Genomic DNA, 20,672 nt, shown 5'->3' with positions numbered 1-20,672 from the left:
CGGATGCTGTTGCGGTTCAAAATCCGAAACCAATTCGGGTTTGAAATCGTTAAAGATAACGGTTTCTTGGTTACAGACGACGTTAAGCTTTCAAGGTGTGCTAGTTTTGCAGGTGTTTTTCTTCTCAACTTTCATGTACGTGAAAGGTGAAACTTGTATTATAAATTAACGTAAGTTTGTTGAGATTAATTACACAATTTTTTCAATTCTCCATAACACATATTCATGTCGATTTTCTAAGGAACGAGGAACAAAGGTAAAGTTATTATGTAGACATTGACAAATGTGAGGGGATTCGTACTGTAAAGAGATATAGGTATTGTGAAGATGATATTTAAGAATTAACGAATGTAGTACGTGCAGTTTTATTTTTAAAATACTAAGTGTCATTGTTGTTTATAGACTCGCAATTCTAACACGATGGAAACGCCATTCGACATCTTCTGTTTCGTTCTCTTCATTCTCGAGGGGTTTCTTTCGCTTGCTCACGCTCATATCGCCTTATCGTTTCGTGCACTACCATTAAAAGACATGGCACGATTGCAATACTTCTTTCTTTTCGCTACTCTGACAATTGCTACAACTTCGCAAGTCGTCGTCACCCAATTTTGGATGGCAGACACTTTTGTTATGGCGCATCATTTATATTGCTACGTAACATGGAATTCGTCGAGTTACACGAAAAAGGTTTGATTATGTTTGTAATGTTGCTTTTTTTATCACGATTTTAATTAACCTTGCGCGTATTTACCGTCAGATTATTCACTGGAGCTCGCTCAACTGGACCGGGAGTCGCATGAAAGTGTTACCGCTCTTTATAGGTAAATACTGCAGGTGTTATTTTCTATCAAGAGATAAATACTGATTAGTCTTTCGCGTGATTTCAGGCTCATTGGGTCTCGTACTTCTTCACGGCCACCACGCTTACCTGCTGGGAGAGCTGTTACACATAAACTTGATTATTCTGGGATTGGTTGGTGTTCATTGTGCAGTGATGGCAGTAATGTACAACAAACAACTCGCTTGGGCAGCTCCAAGCAACGTTCCAGAATGGATTGCAAAACGAGTTGAAGATTCGAAAAGTATTTTGTCGTCAAATGTAAAAGATGATAATACCAGTAGCTCAACGTCTAGCCGATCTAAAAAAGCCATGAAACATAATTAGTTGATCTCTAAAAAAAAATACACAGTATTAATAATAAGTAAACTTCGATTTGCTTGAGGGAAATCCCAAGCACGGGCTGTTACTGTTGTTCCTTTATGGTTGCCATAGTCACAGGACAATCGTTGCCCAACCCCTACACCACCCTCCTTTGCCCACTTTAGTATACTGGCCCTCGACTGCACTCCAAGTGCCCAGCATTTGTTACAGTCAGAGTTTGGCCGTGTCTCGCCGATGATTATTGAGTAGCCATGAATCGGCTGGCTGTGATATCGGCCTTGATCTGCTTCCTGTTTCCACCTGTGTCGGCAAAATATGTCGAAGGTCAACTCAACGATCCAGTCCAGGTTTGTCGTTCTTTATTGTTATTGTTATTGTTATTCAACAGCCAAATGATGTTTCGACTATTTAATAACATTTGTCAACAGAGATGGACGTTCCTTGCTCGGTTTTGTTTTCTCTCGATGGAAGGCAGATTCACGTATGATGTCGAGTACGATTTAGTAAGAAAATTGATTTAACAAGGTGCATACATAAAGTCCGTTAATCCCCGTTCGTTCTCGTTTGCCCAAAGGATTACGCCGTTCAAAAGCTTTTGCTCTATTATGATACACCCAATCAGTGGCCACTGGCTTACGATCAAACCAGAGTAACTTAATCCCTTGTATCTTTATGAGCAATGGATCCTACTAAAAAGCTTCTGTATGTCTTTCTAAAGAGCTGCGAAGAACGCGAATCACTTCTATTAATCGAAAACAATCAAATAATCAACCTTACCTCAGCATCTCGGTCGGCGGAATGCCAAGTCATCCGGCTGGATCAGGATAAGGCTAAATACCGGTGCGTCGGAAACAGGACCTTCCGTTCGTCGAGGGAGCGTTGGTGGTTCATTGCTGTTAGTAACTGTCCATCTTCAAAGGTGACTAGTTGTAATAATTCAAAATCGATCACTATAAACATAATCCATAATTCATCGTTGACAGGGGTTGTCTCTCAAGTACCGTTTCTGGATGACGAACGGGCCTAGTGATGATATTTGGTTCCAGCAATTTTCCGCCGACGAATTCTGTAAACATATTTTCAAAATAATTCTGACCGATCGATACAAGCTTCCTATATAAAAAATTTCTACTTTCAGATATTTTACATATGTTGATTGGTTTCCTGTTGGCACAAGTTACTCTGTCGATTGTGTGCATCATGTGCGGGAGTAAGTCTTGTGAATCTATAATGAACAAATTGATTACATTTATTAATACGTCTGCATAATAATGAGCAGGAGAGCTGAAGGCGAGGCAGCTTTTACATTCCACTTACAAGATGTTCATCACGAGCGTTCTTCTCCAAGCAGTCGGCCTCTTTCTGCTAACTGTCGCTTACGGAAAATATGCTAACGACGGAGTTGGATCTGTTGGTCTGAAAACGTTAGGTAACAAATACATAATAAAGGCATTTCTACATGGAAATGTCAATGTCTCCTTGATCGGCTCCTTTCATAGGACGGATGTTCGAGGCCACATCGGAAATCTTTTACATTTTGATGCTGATATTGCTGGGCAAAGGTTACACAGTGACGCGGGCTAGACTTCGATCACGGTCGGTTGTCAAGGTGACTGTTTTCATGTCGCTCTACTGCGTGACTTACATCGCCCTCTTCACCTACGAAAGACAGGTAAAAGACGTGGAAGCTAGGAGCGTACTAATTACAGATTCAGGAGAGTAACCTACCTATTTATTCATCACTTTTGTGTACTGAACAACAGTACTTTGATCCGGGGAAAGTTCTCTACGTATACGAGTCCCCTGCGGGATATGGACTGCTGGTTCTGCGATTCCTGGGATGGATGACATTTGTTTATGGTTTGGCTTTTACTTTGAAACATTATCCGGAAAAGAATGGGTTTTATCTGCCATTTTTCTTCTTTTCGTCGTTATGGTAATATTTATGAGCCCATGAATTTTTGGTTACTGATTTATTATTACCGTTTCTTGTTACAAGGTTCGTCTCTGGTCCTGTCATCATAATACGTAAGAAAATGCGTTAATTCAAGATAACATAACAAAAATAAAATAAAAATAATTACCGAGCTATATCTTTAGTTTCTAATCATCTGGTCGACAAATGGGTGAGAGAAACATCCATGGTTGGAGTGGAACATTCATTTGCACTTCTGGGATTTCTGGCTTTCTTGGTACATTATTGATGATCTGTGTTTTTGCTGTTTTCAAGTGGTGTGACTGTAACCAAGTGAATGGCTTTAGGTGCTGACTCGCCCCAACGCGGCCAACAGCAATTTCCCGTACCATGTCCGTACGTCCCAGATTGGAGTAATGGAACAACGCATTAGCGGCCAGTCGGAAGACAGCTTGTCTCCTAACCATTTAGACTTGGATCGATTTCCACACCATCCTTATGAGCCAACACTGCGTTACAGCAACCCTAATGGATCTATCTACGCCATCAGTAACGGAGCCGTCCATTAATGTCTATTTACCGTGTATTCTCTCAATGCGTGCAAAATACATCGCACAGTTTCTTTGATGTCACTCGTTAGAATATCACAGTGGTTTTGATAGGCGGGATTTCTTTTAAGGGGTTCGTGCGATTCAAACTTGGTGCCTTTTACTTTTGATTTAGTGCAAAAATTTATTCGCGTTTATTCGTTGGTTATCGGAGCCAACAGTTGACGTCTCGGTCCTTTGGACGTCGAAAGGCGGGCACTTTGAACGCGCATCTGCAGAGCCTTAATAATAAAACAATCAACTTTAGTAACTAAACCTTTTAAAAAAATATATTCGATCGAGAAACAACCTCTTGTCGGCGTTGTTCAGCCAAAGCATGGCGGCGCTCAACTTCTTCCGCAGACAAATTGACTTGTTCGTCTTCCAGACGTCTCAGTCGCCTTGGCGGATGAGCTTGAATGATAGAAACACCCTCACCGATTTCATCTGGGTTTTGTCCTGGCACTTCAAAGGCTATTGGGGCTTTCATTTCTGAGAAAATTTTAAAAAAGAAACCAATGAGCCAATTTCTTGCTAAAGCGTTTTAGTGCCAGTGTTTATTGAAACGCTACCTTTAATGGGCTGCGGTGGCTGAAGTTCGTAACTTAGCGACGAATGCGTAAGGCTGGCTGTCTCGCCCGATTCAGATAGTTCCTCGTCCAAGGAAGTACGGCCGTTCGGAGACGAGTCTTCCAATGCGCTGGTTTGATTCGAAGCACCGCACCCCATTTATTGGCAGAGAAACCTGGAGATCATGACGTCTAATGTCAGTTCATAGGGATGAACAACTACGGGGTCTTTAGCAAACCCACCGGTGCCCCATCTATTCTGTTTGTTTAGCGGAGGAAGAATCGGAAACGCATGCGTTTCACATAGATTGAGGTCGGTCAGATGGACCGAAACGAGACCACAACTTCTGAGGGGGAGGAGGTTTAATATACAAATATTTTATGCTCCCCCGCCGGATCAATGTCCACCAACCAGCCAGGGCCTGAGCCGATGAAAATGTGGTTGCTTTTACTTGATGCGTACGCAGTTGAAAAACGGAATTCAAAAAGTCTCGCCCGATTAATCAACTGGCGTTGTCAAAACAAACCCACGAGACCTAAGGTGATCACGCATGCCCACTCGAAATAAGAAGTGTGTACGTGTGTATCAAAATAATAATGTGCTTAATATGCACAAAAATCAATATTGTGTGTGAGGGAGGAAGTGTGGTGAATCGATTAACGCGGGAAAAAGTTGGGATAGACTTCCCATAATGCATACAAAGAAAAAACTGAGCGAGAGCCGCATGAAACACCGTTAAGCAGGTTAGAAAAGTACATAGACAGCATCTAAGTAGAATACGGATTATGCAAGTGAGCTACTTAGAAAAAATTCTGTGACGTAAAATGAGAAATGAAAAGAATAAAATGTTGGTTCAAATAACACAATTGAACAAAATAATGATATCGAATTATTTCGTTTGTTAAGTTCTAAAGATAGGATTGGAATTGAAACCCACTATAGCTCTCACGAAGCGTTTGCCCTGGCCTTATTATCCAGACTGAAATCAAACTTTACTCCAGTTGAATTGCTCACCCTAGTTCTAAATATGAATTTGCCATTATCAACTTTCAGAAATCAGACTGCCCGCCAGCTGGGTCTCTTCTTGCTAACGCAATCATATTTCAATGATTCGCATTTCAGAGAGCATTTGATTTCAAATTGGACAAAAGGATATGAGGAAAGAAATCAAATAAATAGAATTACAGTGTTTTATAAAGTCGTTTAAAGCTGGACTGACTGCAGCCATGACGTACGCTATCTCATTCGTCGACGGATAGTTTCCGGAAACGACGATTAACGATTTTTCGGGCGCTTTTCAAACAGAGGAACTCATCCCGCTATGTTTCAACCTGTAACGATGTTGTAGTTTGAATGATACCCGCTAGAGCGGCGGCCTGATTTTTTCCCCATCATTTTCCCCTGCGGAGTATGGCCGGGTTTGTTACGGCGATTTTCCCTCCCTCTAACCAATTGTGAGCGACCTTGGAGGAGTGAAGACGCTCGACGAGCGATTCAACAACAAGTGTGCATGCAACTGTCAGATTGCAACAGTTTTTGCTGGTAAAAAATCAAAAGAATCAGAGCCATGATTAAACTCCGGATTGGAATAGTAGGATTTGGACACCTGGGTAAGAAACTAGTGACAAGTTTTTGTTGTTTATGTTAGAGCTAGAGAAGTAGTAACTGTGTAGTAGTGATCGCCGGTTCATCTGCAATATAGGTCAGTATCTCTACTCTCTGCTGGAGTCGCATCCGCAGTTCGAAATTGCTTTTGTGTGGAATCGATCCAAGAATGTTTTGATTGACCGTCACGTGGCGCCATCTCTCATCTTGGACAAATTGGAAAACATTTTCGAATTAGAAGTCGATTTGATTGTCGAAGTGGCTCACCCCTCCATAACCAAGAAGGTAAATAAACCAGTAACATTCCAGAACGTTATCCACTACCATATCCTTAATGATACGACGAATGATAATAATAGTATGGCCAACTTTTCCTGGAACACGGAGCATATTTCATCGGAAGCCCGACCGGTATTTTCATTTTTTGTCTACCTCAATCAAAACTTGTACAAGCTAATCATTTTCTAAAAAGATCAATACGTATTGTAAATTTAAACAGCCTTGGCGGACCAGGAAACGTACGATTTACTGCAAAAGGTAAAAAGAGCTAAACAAAAATAGGAGCTTTTTCCGTGCCTTGAATAGTAGTGCTTCTATAAAGTAACCTACAGACAGTACGTTGACGTCGCAAACTTTTGGTTAAATAGGCCACTAACACACAAAACCGGGCTGTCTACGTGCCCAGCGGCGCCCTCTGGGGTGGGGAGGACATAAGAAGAATGGCACTTCAAGGAAGTCTGAAGGTAAAAATATACCCACAAAATACTGTTTGCATTCTAAACAAGTTGCCCCAGAAAAAGGAAATTTGCGTACCCAAATTTAGAATCTTCTCTTCCCATCGTATAAAATGCGTGACTCCTAAATTAGACACAATTTTACGAAGCTACTACTAGGTCAATACGAACGTCAACAACTAACTGTTGGCATTTTTCTCGTATATCCACTAAAGACACCTGAACCGAGTCATCGGTTACGTCGCAAAAAGAAATTAAAAATTAGTGGGTCGGAAAGAATTGAGTCATCAAATTTTGGTTTCGTTTGATTAATCAATTGGGACTCGGTATCTGTCAGGGTCTGACGATCACAATGGCGAAACACCCGTCATCGTTCAAGTTGACTGATTCTGAAGGTGACATAACGGCTATTACAGAACCTAAAGTCGTGTACGAAGGCTCCGTCCGTCAATTGTGCCCGCTGGCGCCCAACAACGTGAGTTTCATTTTCTTTGCGTCTATACCTAATATTGACTTGATGACGCGATAAATGTTTGTTTTTAACTTGGTTAAATAGGTAAATACTATGGCGGCGGCAGCTGTGGCTGCGAGTAATCTAGGTAAAAGTGCGACTCGTGATTGAAGTTAATGGTGCGGCGATTTTCAATAAATGTTTCGAAATTCCTTTTCAGGTTTCGACATGGTCTACGGAAGGATTATAGCCGATCCAAGGTAAGCAACCAAGACAAAAAACAAAAAGGGAAACCAGTACTAAAATAGGATTTTCTTACCTTGGAATGTGGGAATCTTCTCTGGCAGCTTATTGGACTGGCACGTCATTGAAGTGGAGGTCACCGGACCGTCCCAAAGTGACGGGAGGACTTTCACCACCAAGACGATTCGCAAGAACCCAGCCGATCCCGGCGCTGTCACCGGTACGGCCACATTTGGATCCTTCTTCTCGTCCCTTCTGAACGCGGCACGTCGTCATGGCTACCATCCAGAAACAGGATTCATCCTCTGTTGAAGGGCGTAAAGAAAAACTCCATGCTAAACACATACCTGCTACATTGCAAATCCACACAACATTCCAGCGCTTTTGTCTGCTCTTAATTTCGAAAAACTTACGCTGTAAGATACACCACTGAGCGTTCGTGGGTGATGGATTAAGGTGGATGTTCGATATTATTTTCTTGGAATTTTTTTCTTTCTTGTATGGTTGTTTTTCTCTACACATAAAAATTGTTACAACGATCGACTCTTGGCGTATTGTGTGGCCAGGGACAGCGCCTGCTGTCGGACGGATTCTTCGCTATCGTTGACTAATTTACGGCTTCTGATATTGTAGTTGAATCGCGGATCTTGACCTTTAGGAGAACTCCCTTTGCCACCGATAGCTCGGATGACGTAGCCGCTCCATTTCTCAGCATCAAAGTCTCCGGTGACCATTTCCTATCGGCGAGTCAATACTAAATTTAGATAAAACTTATCAGTGTGAAGTCTGGAAAAAACAATACCTGAGGGAACGTGCAGCGGCCAATTAAACATCCATCGTCTGAAGCCAAGACTAGAATCGGTTTGTGAGGACAGTGCCGCGTTGCTTTGATCAAAGAAAGTTTCGCCCGGCCGATATCCAACATTTCATGCGGTATTGACAGGTAGACGATAACAAACGATGCGGGACCCGCATGGCTGACAGCCGATTCGACTTGGTGCTGCATCAGCCGCGCTAACGTCTCTTGGGCAGCTTGTCGAACGTACGATTCCAATTTTTCTAATCGGACAGAAAGTTCTTTGTTGACTATCAGTGGCACATCGTCGCTGCTAATAGTTTCTCGCAACTGTTTCAAGGTCTTGTCCAATTCCTGCGTCAATAAATAAATTGCGAGCGATTAAAAGATATCTGAAACTGAAGGACGAAAATGAATCGGTTACCTTCAATTGGGTGAATTCGACAGCGTTGAATTTATTGAACATCTCCTCAAGGAGATTCAACTCACGTTTCAGATCATCGGCTCGACACAGTGACTGTTTAGCTGTGGCGCGGGTAACGGCTCTAACGGACCGGCTTCCAATTCCGGCCGACTTGACGCTCAGGATTGCGAATTCCTCCAAATCGGCGGTATTGCGGACATGAGTTCCGCAACAAGGTTCAAGACTAATGGCCTCGTCCTTCCTGCTTTCTTGGGCGACTCGAATGACGGAGACCATATCCGGGTAGCCCTCGCCGGGCACCAGCGTGATCCCGTCGAGAGAGACGGCCTGGTGGAGAGGCAACATCAATCGGTCAACGGCTAGACGCTGGGATATCCAATTTCGGACCGACGATTCCGCTTGCGAGATCATTTCTAGCGTAAATTCCGATTGAAAGAGACCAAAGTCGAAACGGAAATGCTCTGGTGTCACGTAACTGGATTTTTGACAAGTAACTTTGAGGATATCCTTGATTGCGGCTTGCAGTAGGTGAGTCGCAGTGTGATTGGCCATTGTGTTGAGTCTATTGTCCTCGTCTAACATCATTTGAACTGTCTGATTGACTCGAAGGTTGCCTTCGTTGACCTTTATCAGATGGTAAATGTGATCGCCGACACGTCGAATCTCCTCCACTTGACCCGCACCGGTTGGCCAGAGCAATCGACCAGTGTCGCTCACCTGTCCGCCTGCTTCGTAATAAAAACAACTCTTGTCTGCAATCACGGCTACTCGATCACCAGTGGCAGCTTCTTCTATCGTACGCCCGTCCTGGCTAACGAGGGCCGTCACGGTCGCGTCGAATGGTTTGAAAGTGTAGTGACCCTCTGCATTGCGAGAGCAGACGTCTTGGCATTGCCAAACAGTTGGCGCAACTTTGAGAGACGTGGCGCACTGGAACTGAGAGCCGACAGCAGCGGATGATTGAATTTTGGTAGACATTCGTTCATCGGCCATCAATTGATGAAATTGTGGCCAATCGACGTTCCATCCTTTCAGCTGGACTAATAATTGCAGGGAATCTTCCTGCAGGCCATGAGTACTATAAAGCTTGAAGGCCAGGGAGCCGGATATCTTGTCGCTGCCGGAAGAACGTCTCCAGTCTTCTAATTGTCTGAGTCCGGCAATAAGTCCGGGTTGCTGGTCGGTTGGAAGAGCTGATAGCTCTGGGAACTGGTTGACTATGGCGGACCACTCTCGGCCGGACTTGGCCAGATGGTCGCGAAAGATGTCCTCTTCGAACCGCAGAAGCATGTGGACGTTGCTCAAATTCCGACTTAGTTCCGGGTACACTCCACCCATCATGTCTGCAACTCGCTGGCTCAGTTCCAGCAACAGTGACGCATCTTGGTTGAACCACTTCCGGCTCGTTACCATAGCTTGTCGCATCACCCGCCGCAGGCGATGACTGTAGAATAACACAACAAAACCGCATTCAATGACATTACTGAAGCGAATCATGGTTAAAAATCAAATAATGAGTTTCACTTGTTATCTGGGAATGCGCCATCTGCCAATGCCACCGTGATCATCCGACTATGATCAGCGAGTAATCGATACGCCCAGTCACGTTGACCCTGAGCAGACTGCATATCGTAGGAACCCTGATACGAAACTCCACCTGAAATCTGATAAAAAATTTCCAAACCAAAAAAAAAAACGGGGAATAAAATATCACCTATTCTTTAAACTCGAAACAATTGAAAAATGATTCTACCTTATGAACAGCGTCGATTAGGGGAAGAAAAAGATCTGTATCGTAATTGGAGTTTTTATTCTGCAGGAAAGCCACCAACCGCTCCAGACCCATACCGGTATCAATGTGATGAGCCGGCAATTTTTCCAAGACTTGATTAGATATCCTGTCACGAGAAAATAATTGATGTGTTGGCACAACATATTACTTTCACAATGTCATGTTTTACCTGTTGTACTGCATGAAGACTAGATTCCAAATTTCTACAACTTCTTCGGTTCCTTGATTCACCAACGTTCTGGCTAGACTTGTTTCCAAATTGGCTTTGTTGACGTGAATTTCACTGCAGGGCCCGCACGGACCCACTAAACCCATCTCCCAAAAGTTGTCTTTCATACCGAATGGCAGAATGTGATCAGCAGCTACACTGTGACAAAACAAGGTTTTTATGAGTTGATCAATAAAATAAAAGGAGGACACCTGCTTTCAAAATTACCCAAGTGAAAGCCAAATTTCCCTGCATTCCTCATCTGATGGTAGACCAAGCGATTGATTGCCACCAAAGTATGTGATGAACAGTTTTTGAGGTGGAATTCGGTACACTTGAGTAAGTAACTGCCAGGCCATGCTACAGGCTTCTTTTTTGAAGTAGTCGTTGAATGACCATGACCCAAGCATTTCGAAAAATGTGTGGTGATAGCCATCTCTTCCAACATCGTCCAAATCATTGTGTTTTCCACCTACTCTAATACTAGACATGAATGTATGGTTAACTGGAGTAATGTACAACAAGATCAAGTAGCAAAATGTTTACCATTTTTGGCTGTTAACAGCTCTTTGGTGCTGAGGCGCAGCCTGGCCGAGGAAGATGGGTTTGAATTGATTCATTCCTGCATTTACAAAAGCTAAAGAAGGATCTCCATACGGAACCACAGAACTAGAAGGCACTCGAGAGTGCAAATGTTCTTTGGCAAAGAAATCCAAAAATGTTTCTCGAATCTCTCTCGAGGACGAGCCGGAATGATACAAGCACGTGCACTTCTTCAATCTCTTCATTCGATGTAATTTCGTCAACAAGGCTAACCGTTTAAACATTTTAAGCAAACTCTTTAAACCCAAAACTTGAAAAACATACAAATATATAGCAAATAATGTAATTATTTAACAATTTTAATCACTGACAAAAAAAGGGACGAAAACCTTTAGCGCCAATTTCGTGAAATGCAAAATGCAAATTAGCAGCAGACGAAAATACTAGTAATAGCTATGGCCACCAGAGGTGCCACTGTCTCGGGTATATAAACTAGACTCCATCATTGGGGATGGCGTTCAGTCAGTGTCTCGAAGTGGAATTGGTCGGAACTGTCCGGTGTGCTAGACACCATCGCGCGCTCTCTCTCTTTTTCCTTCTAAACGGTGCGTGTGTGTTGTTTGTGGTTGAGTGTAATTGACGTGATTCGATCACTTTGCAGTTGTGTTGAAAAGGGAAACCAGTGAAAGCAAGAGGAGAAGATCGTGTTTAGAGGAGATTGAGGCCAGTTTCAGAGAACGCTGGCGAATTTGAGCCGTGGTCGTGCGCTTTTCACTTGTTAGCGAATCGGCACGATCCACATCGATACCCGTTCGAATCTCATCTGCACACACACACACATTCTTTTTGGCTACAGCGCGAAGTTCTTTCGTGTGTGTAGTACCAAAGTTCGGGGGAGACAAATGAGATGCCTCCCTTGTTGCGTGAGCAGTTGCAGAATTCCTACGGCGAGATGCCATCAGCCAACAACAGCACTGGCAGCAGCAACAGCAACAACAACAGCGGTCGGATCAAATGCGTACTGGTTGGCGATGGAGCTGTGGGCAAAACTAGCTTGATTGTCAGTTACACAACTAACGGCTATCCGACAGAATATATACCGACTGCTTTCGACAACTACAACGGTGAGCCATCATCAACAACAACAACAACCTCTGTCTAGCTTTATGTCCCAAGGCCATTTCGTGTGTAATTTTCCTTACCCAAGGCTTGTTTCTTTCCAAACTTGAAAGTGCCAGTAACAATCAACAACAATGAACATTGTTTCAAATTTTTCTTGAAACAGTGCTCTGAATTTATTCGATTTTTTTACCGGGCCTTGATTGAGTCTATTTGCATCGTGCAAGGTGGCAGTGGACCGCCTATAATAGACACGGAACTCGATTATATATCCCCTCTAGAAATAATAATTAACCTTAGCTAACTAACAAAGGGGAAAGAAAAAAAAACAATCTTGAGAGAAAGATCAACTTCCTAGTAACTTTTGGAAATCATTAAATCGAACCGACAGGGCAAAAAGATAAAAATCTGACATTAATTCCTTCCTAAACTGGTTTTTTTCTCTTATTTATTTTCCAGTGGTAGTCAATGTGGATAACCAGCCGATACTGCTACAACTCTGCGATACTGCCGGCCAGGTAAAAAAAAAATGATGACATTAATACTACTTTTTCCTCCCTGTAACTAAATTATCAGACTCGTTTTTTTCTTTCTTTCGTGATTAATTTCGTTATAAGAATTCTTGTTCGTGGAGTCGCATTGAAATTTTTCACGAATACGCGTGTGTGCGTGTGTTTTTACCTTGGGAGACTCTACTAGACAGACTATTACTTGTGCTCAAGGCATTTAATTGAGGTGACCTTAATGCGGATGCTGTGCTACTATTTGCCTCTCTCGCTCCTGCCGACTTTTGATTACGCGTTAGTAGGGGGTGGCGGACGTTGGCCGCGGAGGAAGTTGCGTTCGGGCGCCCCTGTTGAGCGCACGGCTCCTTTGTTGTGTGTGCGTGAAAAAGGGCTGGCGCAGCTGCTGCTGCTGCTGGTCTACCCGAGAGTCTATAGTTTTTAACTGGGCGGTCGGGAGAGTAGAGAAACACACGGCGTATGTCTAATAACCTTGTCCAAAATTTGCCCTTGGAAGGAAGGACCCTTTTGTCAATGATGTTGATAGTATGGGGCCCTGCGGAGCTAATGGAAATATATATACAGGAAGAAAAACAAGAAGAAAAAGAACCTTTTTCTTATAATATATATTTTTTTAGAAAAAGATGAGAGAAAGGTTTCGAAGCGGCTTGATAAGAAGAAGAAGAAAAAAAGCCCTGGAGAAAAGAAGAGGCGGGCAACAAAAGGTGAGCGGGGCCAGAGGGGGGCAGGTGGTGAATCGCTGGAAGGTGGAAGGATGGATGCTCAACCAAGAGAGAGAGAAAAAAGAGATAGTAACCCCCTGGTTTTTCTTTTAGAAAATAACCCGAGAGCGTTCAAAAGTCCATCAAAAAAATGAAACAACTGGGAACCTCCCCTCATCCTTTGTGCGCACAGCGCGTTGACCTTAACTGAAAAACCATTTTTTTTTTAAATAAAAATCCTCTCTCTCTCTCACTTTTCACTCGTGTCGAAATTTCGATTTTCCTTCTCGTGTTCCAATTCATCGCGCAGAGGTGTGAGTCACGTCGGTGACGTCACGTCAAATCCACGTGTGTAGATTTCATGTTAATGTGCCGCCGACTTCCAAATAAAGAACCGAGAAAGAGAGAGGATCATGTTGTACACAAAGTCCCTGTGCGAAGATCCCATGGTTACCAACAACAACATATGCGGTTACCAAACAATCGCTTTCCGTTTTCTTTCCAAAAAGGTGGAGGGGGATGAAATAATATAATAATCATCGGAATATAACCACTGAGCGACCTCTTTCCCACGCTTAAAAAATCCAGTAAGAGTATATCGTTGTCGCTCCGAGGACGTTTTTCTAATCTTTTCGGTGCCAGAAAAGAAAAAACCAACTGGAAACTCCCAAAATGTATCGACGACCTTCCTAGCTGTCTCCCATTGAGGGACTTTTTGACCCCGGCCGACCCACTTTTTCATGTTTTCCATATCTTCTTTCGTTTTTTACCAAAGAGAGAGAGAAAGGTTAAAAGGAAACGAAAAAGGGCAGGTGTTGGCACACACAGGTCTGTGCCTATCTATGGAATCACGCCACTCCTTGGCGGTTTTTTTTAAATTTTTGCCAAAGTTGCGTAACCCGAGAGAGAAAACGACGGTTATTTAAAAAAAAATATATAAAAAACGGCCTTAACTTTTCCTGTTGTAATCTTTTAAAATCCGATAAATGTCCAATGATTCAAAGTTTATTCGTGACTGCTGTGTGTGTCCAACCGTCGCCCTGATAACGGCCCCCGATTGGCAATTCAGCACAGCCCCCGACGATAGATACAAACAACACGGGGGGATTGACGTCACGCTCAATGGTGGCTCTCAGCTTGAGCTCTCAGCCACTCTCTCTCTCCCTTTTTTTATTTTTTCAAGAAAAATTTATATACTACAAGTTCGTTATGCTTCACGCTCGCCTTTAACTTTGATTAGCCCCATTTTTATGAGAGAGAGATATATTTTTAGAAAATACGACAATTGCTTTTTATTTTATGGTCGAACAAAAAACTCGAGCAACTTATAACAAAACAAAAAGAAATATGAAAATGTTTCAACTTTTTTGGGGGGAATATCTGCGTCACGGTCACCGAATTTCCGTGTATTACATTTTGGAGTGGCATGGCCCCAGAAGGAAAAATGAAGAAAACTACATAAAAAGAAAAGTCCCCATCTTGTTAATTCCGAGTCGAGATAAAGGGGACTAAAGTGCCTTTTATGACCCCATCCATGCGGAAACACACGGGGGGGCAGCAGCACACACACACAAGTATGTCGCCGGATGGAAGAAAAAGTCCAGGACAACCAAAGAAAGAAGAAGAACAGAGACACCCAACAACGATGAAAGGACGTCTGGACTAGAAAGATAATCAAGACAAACAACAACAATAAGATCTCTCTCCCCTCTAATCCTCTGGTGGAAAAGCTACTACTCTCTCTTGTTTTCTCTTAATCAAGTCGCACAGATGAATGAGATTGACACTGTAAGTTCCGGCGTTAGAACCCAGTCGTGCGACACAACACACCGTTTCCAGATGTTGTTGCAGCTTTTTCCCTCGTGAGTTCGTGATTAGCCTTTCGATGATTTTTTTTTTGTTTTTAAAGAGAGAGAGAGAGGTTCCGTTGTTGTTTGCCACAATTTTTTGGTCGAAAATAAAAAGATGGTGGACATTCCAGTCGTTCAACCAACTGAGGAGAAACCCCAGTGGAGTGAAGTGGGGGCCGATGAGTAACCAAAGTCGTAATAACAGGACGACTCTGAAGACGAAGACGACGAGCGTGTGTTTCTTTTTCACGACCACACACGTTGAAAAACTTTTTCTTTTTTTAAAAAGGGAAGGCTAGTTATCTATAATAGTAACAACATTTATCTATTTTTTTCCAGAAAAAAAGAACCTTCAGCTGTCTTATTATATTTGTTAACGCTCTCATTTCATATTCCTCCCCCCTCTGGTTTTTTCTCTTTTTTTTCTCCCGTGTGTGTTGAAAACGAAAAATCTATTTGGACAAGGACACTAGCCTTTGCCCTTTTCTTTCCCTCTTCGGGAATGTTACACATCAATTTTATTCGTGTGTGTTTTATATTTTAAATTCCTATCTCCCCGGGGGTATTTTGACACAACATTGGGAATCGCTCACGAAGAGAGCGCTTATAAATATACTTATAAAAAGAGCCTACGACAGTCGTAACTGGGCCAGTTGACGTAAAAGTCTAATCCAATTGGTGTCGACAATATTTGTCGTCACCTTTTTTTATTCGTGAGGAAATCGAAAATGTCGCAAACGTCTCACGGCCACTCTTTTAATCTTATTTTATTGCGCCATTTTCTCACATTTCTTTTTTTTTGAATAGATCAATTCATTTTTTTCAGAGGGGGTTGTAAAAATTTGAAATTCAAAATCAACGACACCTGTCGCTCTTTAAAGCCGACTGGTTTAACTTTTTCGTGCCATTTCCGTTTAGTAGTTAACTCTCTCCTCAAAATAAAAAAAGGGAACATGAATGGGCTTTCATTATGGCTGTCGCCTTAGGGCTCTTTATAGCAATGAGCCGAGATGTGTGTGTGTGTGTGTTTTGACCTTAATCCACGACGCAATAATATTCATGTCGAGATTCATTCGCTCCCCCCCGACGTCCGGTCTCTATTTTAGATGCAATCTCACCTATCTTTTTTCATTATATTACCATCTTCTCTTTTTTAGGCCCGATGTTGTCTAGCGATTTTTATATAATGCAATTGTTGTTGAATTATATCTCTATTAGACGCGAACGCGTTACAACCACACAGTGACGTGACGAGATAAAATGTTATAAAGATACAACAACCGTCTGTTATAAAAACGGAGGGTTGATGTGAGAGACACACACACAGGGATGAGAATATTGAAGTTGACGCTGTCGCGTTAGTCATAGAATAAATAGCGGTGAAAATCTCTCTCTTGTGGATAGATAACAACAATAACGGGATCGTGTCCTTAATATTTGTCTTTTCTTTTCTTTCTCTTCTGCCCAGGATGATTTCGATAACCTACGGACGCTTTGCTACGACAGCACGGATGTCTACGTGGTCTGCTTTAGCGTCGTCTCGCCCGCTTCTTTCGCCAACGTCGCCTCCAGGTAAAAATCAAAATGGACGAGAGAGAGAAAGACGTCATTCCACCTGATGGTTGGAGAATCACGTTTCAAAAAACTTGTTTTTCATTTTATTTTATTTTATTTTTCTAATTCTTTTTTTGTTTCAATCTTGGATTCGGTCCAGGTGGTTGCCGGAAATCCGTCGTCATTCGCCCGACACGCCGGTCATCCTCGTCGGGACTCAGGCCGACCTAAGATCCGATGTCAAAGTGAGTCTTTCTTTCATTTCCTGTTGATTTTTAAAAATCATTTCGTGTCAATCCCCAACTTTCCCCCCCACCTGGAATAAATAAATAAAATGTTTTATGCTCTCTCTCAACCAGGTGCTGATTGAACTGGCTCGCTACGGTGAAAAACCGGTCGGTGAGCTGGAGGCCATCCGGCTGGCCGACCGACTCGGGGCCCGGACTTATGTCGAATCTTCGGCTCTGACTCAACGCAACTTGAAGGAAGTTTTCGACGAGGCCATCGTGGCGGCGCTGTCGAGCAACGACGACCTACGACGCTTGACGGCGGCTTCCTCTTCCGGCCGATCTCGGACGGGCAACCGGCTCCTCAATTCCCTGCGCGACAATTGGCGGCTGTCTCAATCGAGCGGGTCGACGGAGCGCGGCGGTCTGCTGTTGCGCTGCTCGCTGAGACGCAGCAAAATGGCCGACAACAACATCAGCTCGTCATCCAATTCTTCGTCGTCCACTTCCAATACGACGACTAAACAGCAACCCAATGGCAAGAAGAAGAACCCCAACAAGAGACCGTCGCTATGGAAACGACTTTTCTGCTGTCACTGCTGTTGCGCAACAGCGTGAAAATTCAAACTCTGGCCGATGATGAGTTAAGTGATTCCACAAACACAACACGCGCCCCTATACCCTCCCCCCATCGTTTGTTGGTTATTTTTTTTTTTCAAATTTAATTTGAATTTTGTTGAAATTTTGTTGATTTCGACTGGACTGTGATTTTACCCCCCGTTTACCATCGGCCATTATTCAACACACAAACTCTAACGGCTTCGCTGCTTGAATGAACATTCGGTTAATACTCAAAAAAAGAAAGAAAAAGAAAGAAAAGAAGTTGGACAGGAGCGATCCATTGAGAGTAAAAAATGATGACGTTAATCGATTGGTTCCAACACACAATGTCCTCCATTTAATATATATTTGATTATCGGGCGATTTTTTCTCTTTTTTTCACACTGTGCTACATTGGGAGAAGGGGGGAGAGAGATAGGAATAGAAAAAAAAAGGCTCCATATGTGTGTGTGTGTGTGTACATTGTGTGTGTGAGATTTGTTTGTTGTGAGCGCGTTTTTGGTTGTCCACAAATATTGCAGGCCGGACCCGTGAGAAAGACCGAACCATAAGAAGAAAGAAAGAACGAAAGAGAGTGTGTGTGTGTATATAGATTGGGTGGAGGGGAGGGATTTGCCTACCCTTATGGGATTTATAGCGTGAGAGAGAAAAACATAACGTCGCTTCTCTGCGGGAGAGGACACCCGAAAAGGGGAGTAAGTAAACAGGCGCCATACTTTTTTTTAAATTTGAAAAGAAAAAATTTTCCATTTTACTTTTTGGCTTTGTGTTATTTGAGTATATATATATGTCTATATACACACACCCTACTACTACTACCCACAATTGTATTAAATATTGTGCATATTCCGCGATTGATTTTGGCGCGATGATTTGAAAACACAGTCGGCTGTCTATTAAAAAATAAAAAGTTTGTACATTTTTCTCTGTTTGACCGCGATTGTTGTCAACGTGGTTCGTCGTGTGTTTAGTGTTTCATTTGTGACCGTTGAACTTCTTGATTGTGTGTACAGTCCTTTTCCTCTCCCTTTTTAGACAATTGTGTCTACTATAGAATTTCCAAGTGATACACGCATCCGCTGTTATTTCTTTTCTCTCCTTTTTCCCCTTATACACTTTTAAAATGTTCACACTCTGACCCCTCTTCTTATATCCACCCCCCGTTATCTTTAGCCAGACAGTTTCTTTTTTGGAAAAAAAAAAAATTACGTGTTGAAAAGTGACGTACTTAATCCGCACACACACACACACATCCAACTAAAAACAAACGAATTGTGTTGATTGGTTTGCCCCCATGTTGCCATCATAGTTTTTATTTCCTTTATTTCCACCAATTCAAAAAAAAGTTTCTTTTCCTTTTGTGTCTCTGCTTGGTTAGGTGTTTTGATATCATCTATTCAAGGAAAAAAAAACCAAACAAAAATACAAGAAAAACGACATGATTCATCTTTTTTTGATTGTTCAACAAGGCACAACAGGAAATGCTAATTTTCAAAGGCATCGGGACATTATTAATGATTGCGGCGGAGGGTTGAAACTCGGCCAATGTGTTGGACTAGATTCGGCTCGACGACAAACGATTGGAGACGTCCGCCGGATTGGCGCGAGTGGAGGTAGAGGGCCGTGTCTTTGGCGTAGCCTTTGCGACAGGTGATGGACGACAAGAAAGCCGAGGCCGTCGCGGCCGAAGCGTTGGAGAAGAGCATGGCTGGCGTGCAGCACTCGGTGGCCTGCAGCAAATTGTAGCCAGCCGCCGGATCGGCTACCAGACGGGCCAACATCCAGCGCTTGAGGTGGAGCAAGTGCGGACGGCCGAGACACTCGACCAGGGCCATGAAATAGACGAGCCAGAACGAGTGTCGCCTCAGACGGAAACGGAAAACGACTTGAAGGAGATAGACGGACAGGACGGAGACGGCCAGCCATTCAGCGATCCGCCACGGCTCCGGCTGCAAGTAATTTTGCAATCGTTCGGGGTGGTAGAGTTTGACGTAGAAGAAATCAGCCCGGCGTCTTGCTGGACGTTGTTGGTTGAAATAGTCGATGAAACGACGCGTGACGGGCAGGAGGTCATCCAGCGGGACGGCGTCATCTTCCAAGATGAGAATGTAGTCGGCCGAGCGACTGGCGTTCAAACAAAAGATGTAATCTTCTTTTTCCTTGTCCATCAGATTATGAATTCCGACGGACAACTGCTGGTCACGGCGCTGGACGAGCGGAAAGATTCTCTGCAAGTGGAGAGCCTCTCGGTGGAGTTGGGGGTCGTCATTGACGTTGCATATCATGGCCCGGATGGTGATGGCGTCATTTCCGGCTTGCTGCTCATTGTTGTATTTGGATAACAACTGATGGAGACGGGCGACGACTCGACTCAAATAGAATTGGCCCTCCCGTCTAACGGTCACGATTGTCACCAAGAGAAAAGGCCGTCGTCCGTCTTCTTCTTCTGGCTGCTGCTGGGCCGTCTCCACTTGGGACAAATAGGCGAGCGCCGATGAATCATCGTCGTCCACTGATGATGATGATGATGAACCTAATCCCTCCCCTCGATAGTAGGCGGAATAGGGCCACGTGCCGCACAAGACGGGCAGCCCGACCGAAAAGGTTAGGACGAAAACGACCGTCAATCCGACTCCTTCATATCTCATCTCGCCCGCGCTGGGATATGAAACTCGGACGCTCAATCAATCAAACCGGGAAGGGTGTTAAATCTGATTAATTCTGATTGTAATTACCGTAATGGAAAGAGACGAGTCGAGCTGGACGCACAATGGCCAACACTACACGCGTATACCACACAGCGGGAATGAGTGGAGAGATAATAACTACACAGACACAAGATCCTTATCTCGTCCGTGAAACTGATTAGAACAACCCGGAGCAAATCTTATTTTTGAAACAGAAACAACACGACAAAGTTGTCGACCCGGCAAGTCTCGTGACTTGGTAACCGAAAAACGGCGCAAAAGACGGACGGCCGAGATATTTTTAGGGTGTCGACGGATGATGCGGTTTGATTTTGATTTGAAATTTTTATTTCTTTCAA

At 43.3% G+C, this 20,672-nt stretch overlaps 6 protein-coding genes and 1 long non-coding RNA gene across 8 annotated transcripts; 3 read left to right on the top strand and 4 right to left on the bottom strand.

Annotated features, from left to right (window-relative positions):
- Window positions 1-928: 928 nt before the first annotated feature.
- LOC124193833 lies at window positions 929-3,029 on the bottom strand. The gene is made up of 6 exons (XR_006874497.1): window positions 2,891-3,029; window positions 2,480-2,821; window positions 2,295-2,387; window positions 2,164-2,228; window positions 1,940-2,085; window positions 929-1,462 (listed from the first exon to the last, which is right to left on the bottom strand). It is a non-coding gene; the product is annotated as an uncharacterized LOC124193833 (long non-coding RNA).
- Window positions 1,384-3,704, top strand: LOC124193827 (transmembrane protein 145-like). Its single transcript, XM_046587810.1, has 12 exons — window positions 1,384-1,509; window positions 1,591-1,665; window positions 1,737-1,811; window positions 1,881-2,081; window positions 2,146-2,230; window positions 2,301-2,372; window positions 2,442-2,591; window positions 2,662-2,834; window positions 2,926-3,098; window positions 3,162-3,190; window positions 3,263-3,354; window positions 3,425-3,704. The coding sequence occupies exons 1-12, from the start codon at window positions 1,414-1,416 to the stop codon at window positions 3,644-3,646; spliced, it is 1,443 nt and encodes a 480-aa protein (XP_046443766.1). The 5' UTR covers window positions 1,384-1,413; the 3' UTR covers window positions 3,647-3,704.
- On the bottom strand, window positions 3,643-7,470 carry LOC124193832. The gene is made up of 4 exons (XM_046587816.1): window positions 7,344-7,470; window positions 4,237-4,409; window positions 3,975-4,156; window positions 3,643-3,906 (listed from the first exon to the last, which is right to left on the bottom strand). The coding sequence occupies exons 2-4, from the start codon at window positions 4,391-4,393 to the stop codon at window positions 3,820-3,822; spliced, it is 426 nt and encodes a 141-aa protein (XP_046443772.1). The 5' UTR covers window positions 4,394-4,409; window positions 7,344-7,470; the 3' UTR covers window positions 3,643-3,819.
- On the top strand, window positions 5,618-7,806 carry LOC124193831 (putative L-aspartate dehydrogenase). The gene is made up of 9 exons (XM_046587815.1): window positions 5,618-5,844; window positions 5,937-6,124; window positions 6,199-6,250; window positions 6,339-6,376; window positions 6,487-6,582; window positions 6,911-7,048; window positions 7,130-7,172; window positions 7,245-7,284; window positions 7,372-7,806. The coding sequence occupies exons 1-9, from the start codon at window positions 5,802-5,804 to the stop codon at window positions 7,577-7,579; spliced, it is 846 nt and encodes a 281-aa protein (XP_046443771.1). The 5' UTR covers window positions 5,618-5,801; the 3' UTR covers window positions 7,580-7,806.
- Window positions 7,750-11,495, bottom strand: LOC124193825 (alanine--tRNA ligase, mitochondrial-like). 2 transcript variants are annotated; one of them, XM_046587798.1, is made up of 8 exons: window positions 11,034-11,495; window positions 10,716-10,970; window positions 10,449-10,646; window positions 10,241-10,385; window positions 10,012-10,151; window positions 8,488-9,931; window positions 8,070-8,417; window positions 7,750-8,004 (listed from the first exon to the last, which is right to left on the bottom strand). In XM_046587798.1, exons 1-8 carry the CDS (start codon window positions 11,312-11,314, stop codon window positions 7,798-7,800), a joined length of 3,018 nt encoding a protein of 1,005 aa, XP_046443754.1. In that variant the 5' UTR covers window positions 11,315-11,495; the 3' UTR covers window positions 7,750-7,797. The 2 variants fall into 2 exon arrangements, with proteins under 2 accessions (XP_046443754.1, XP_046443755.1); XM_046587799.1 differs by having other exon boundaries at window positions 10,449-10,641; window positions 11,034-11,176.
- A 53-nt stretch (window positions 11,496-11,548) lies between these two features.
- Window positions 11,549-19,068, top strand: LOC124193829 (cell division control protein 42 homolog). Its single transcript, XM_046587812.1, has 5 exons — window positions 11,549-12,154; window positions 12,609-12,667; window positions 16,693-16,796; window positions 16,939-17,023; window positions 17,138-19,068. Exons 1-5 carry the CDS (start codon window positions 11,938-11,940, stop codon window positions 17,621-17,623), a joined length of 951 nt encoding a protein of 316 aa, XP_046443768.1. The 5' UTR covers window positions 11,549-11,937; the 3' UTR covers window positions 17,624-19,068.
- On the bottom strand, window positions 18,826-20,514 carry LOC124193828 (post-GPI attachment to proteins factor 4-like). The gene is made up of 2 exons (XM_046587811.1): window positions 20,362-20,514; window positions 18,826-20,284 (listed from the first exon to the last, which is right to left on the bottom strand). The coding sequence occupies exon 2, from the start codon at window positions 20,272-20,274 to the stop codon at window positions 19,138-19,140; it is 1,137 nt and encodes a 378-aa protein (XP_046443767.1). The 5' UTR covers window positions 20,275-20,284; window positions 20,362-20,514; the 3' UTR covers window positions 18,826-19,137.
- Between the last annotated feature and the right edge of the window lie 158 nt (window positions 20,515-20,672).

The sequence above is a fragment of the Daphnia pulex genome, chromosome 5 (genome assembly GCF_021134715.1).
Source record: "Daphnia pulex isolate KAP4 chromosome 5, ASM2113471v1".
Lineage (NCBI taxonomy): Eukaryota > Metazoa > Arthropoda > Branchiopoda > Diplostraca > Daphniidae > Daphnia > Daphnia pulex.
Note: the sequence above shows the minus strand (reverse complement) of the source record. Positions and strands in the feature narration are given on the sequence as shown.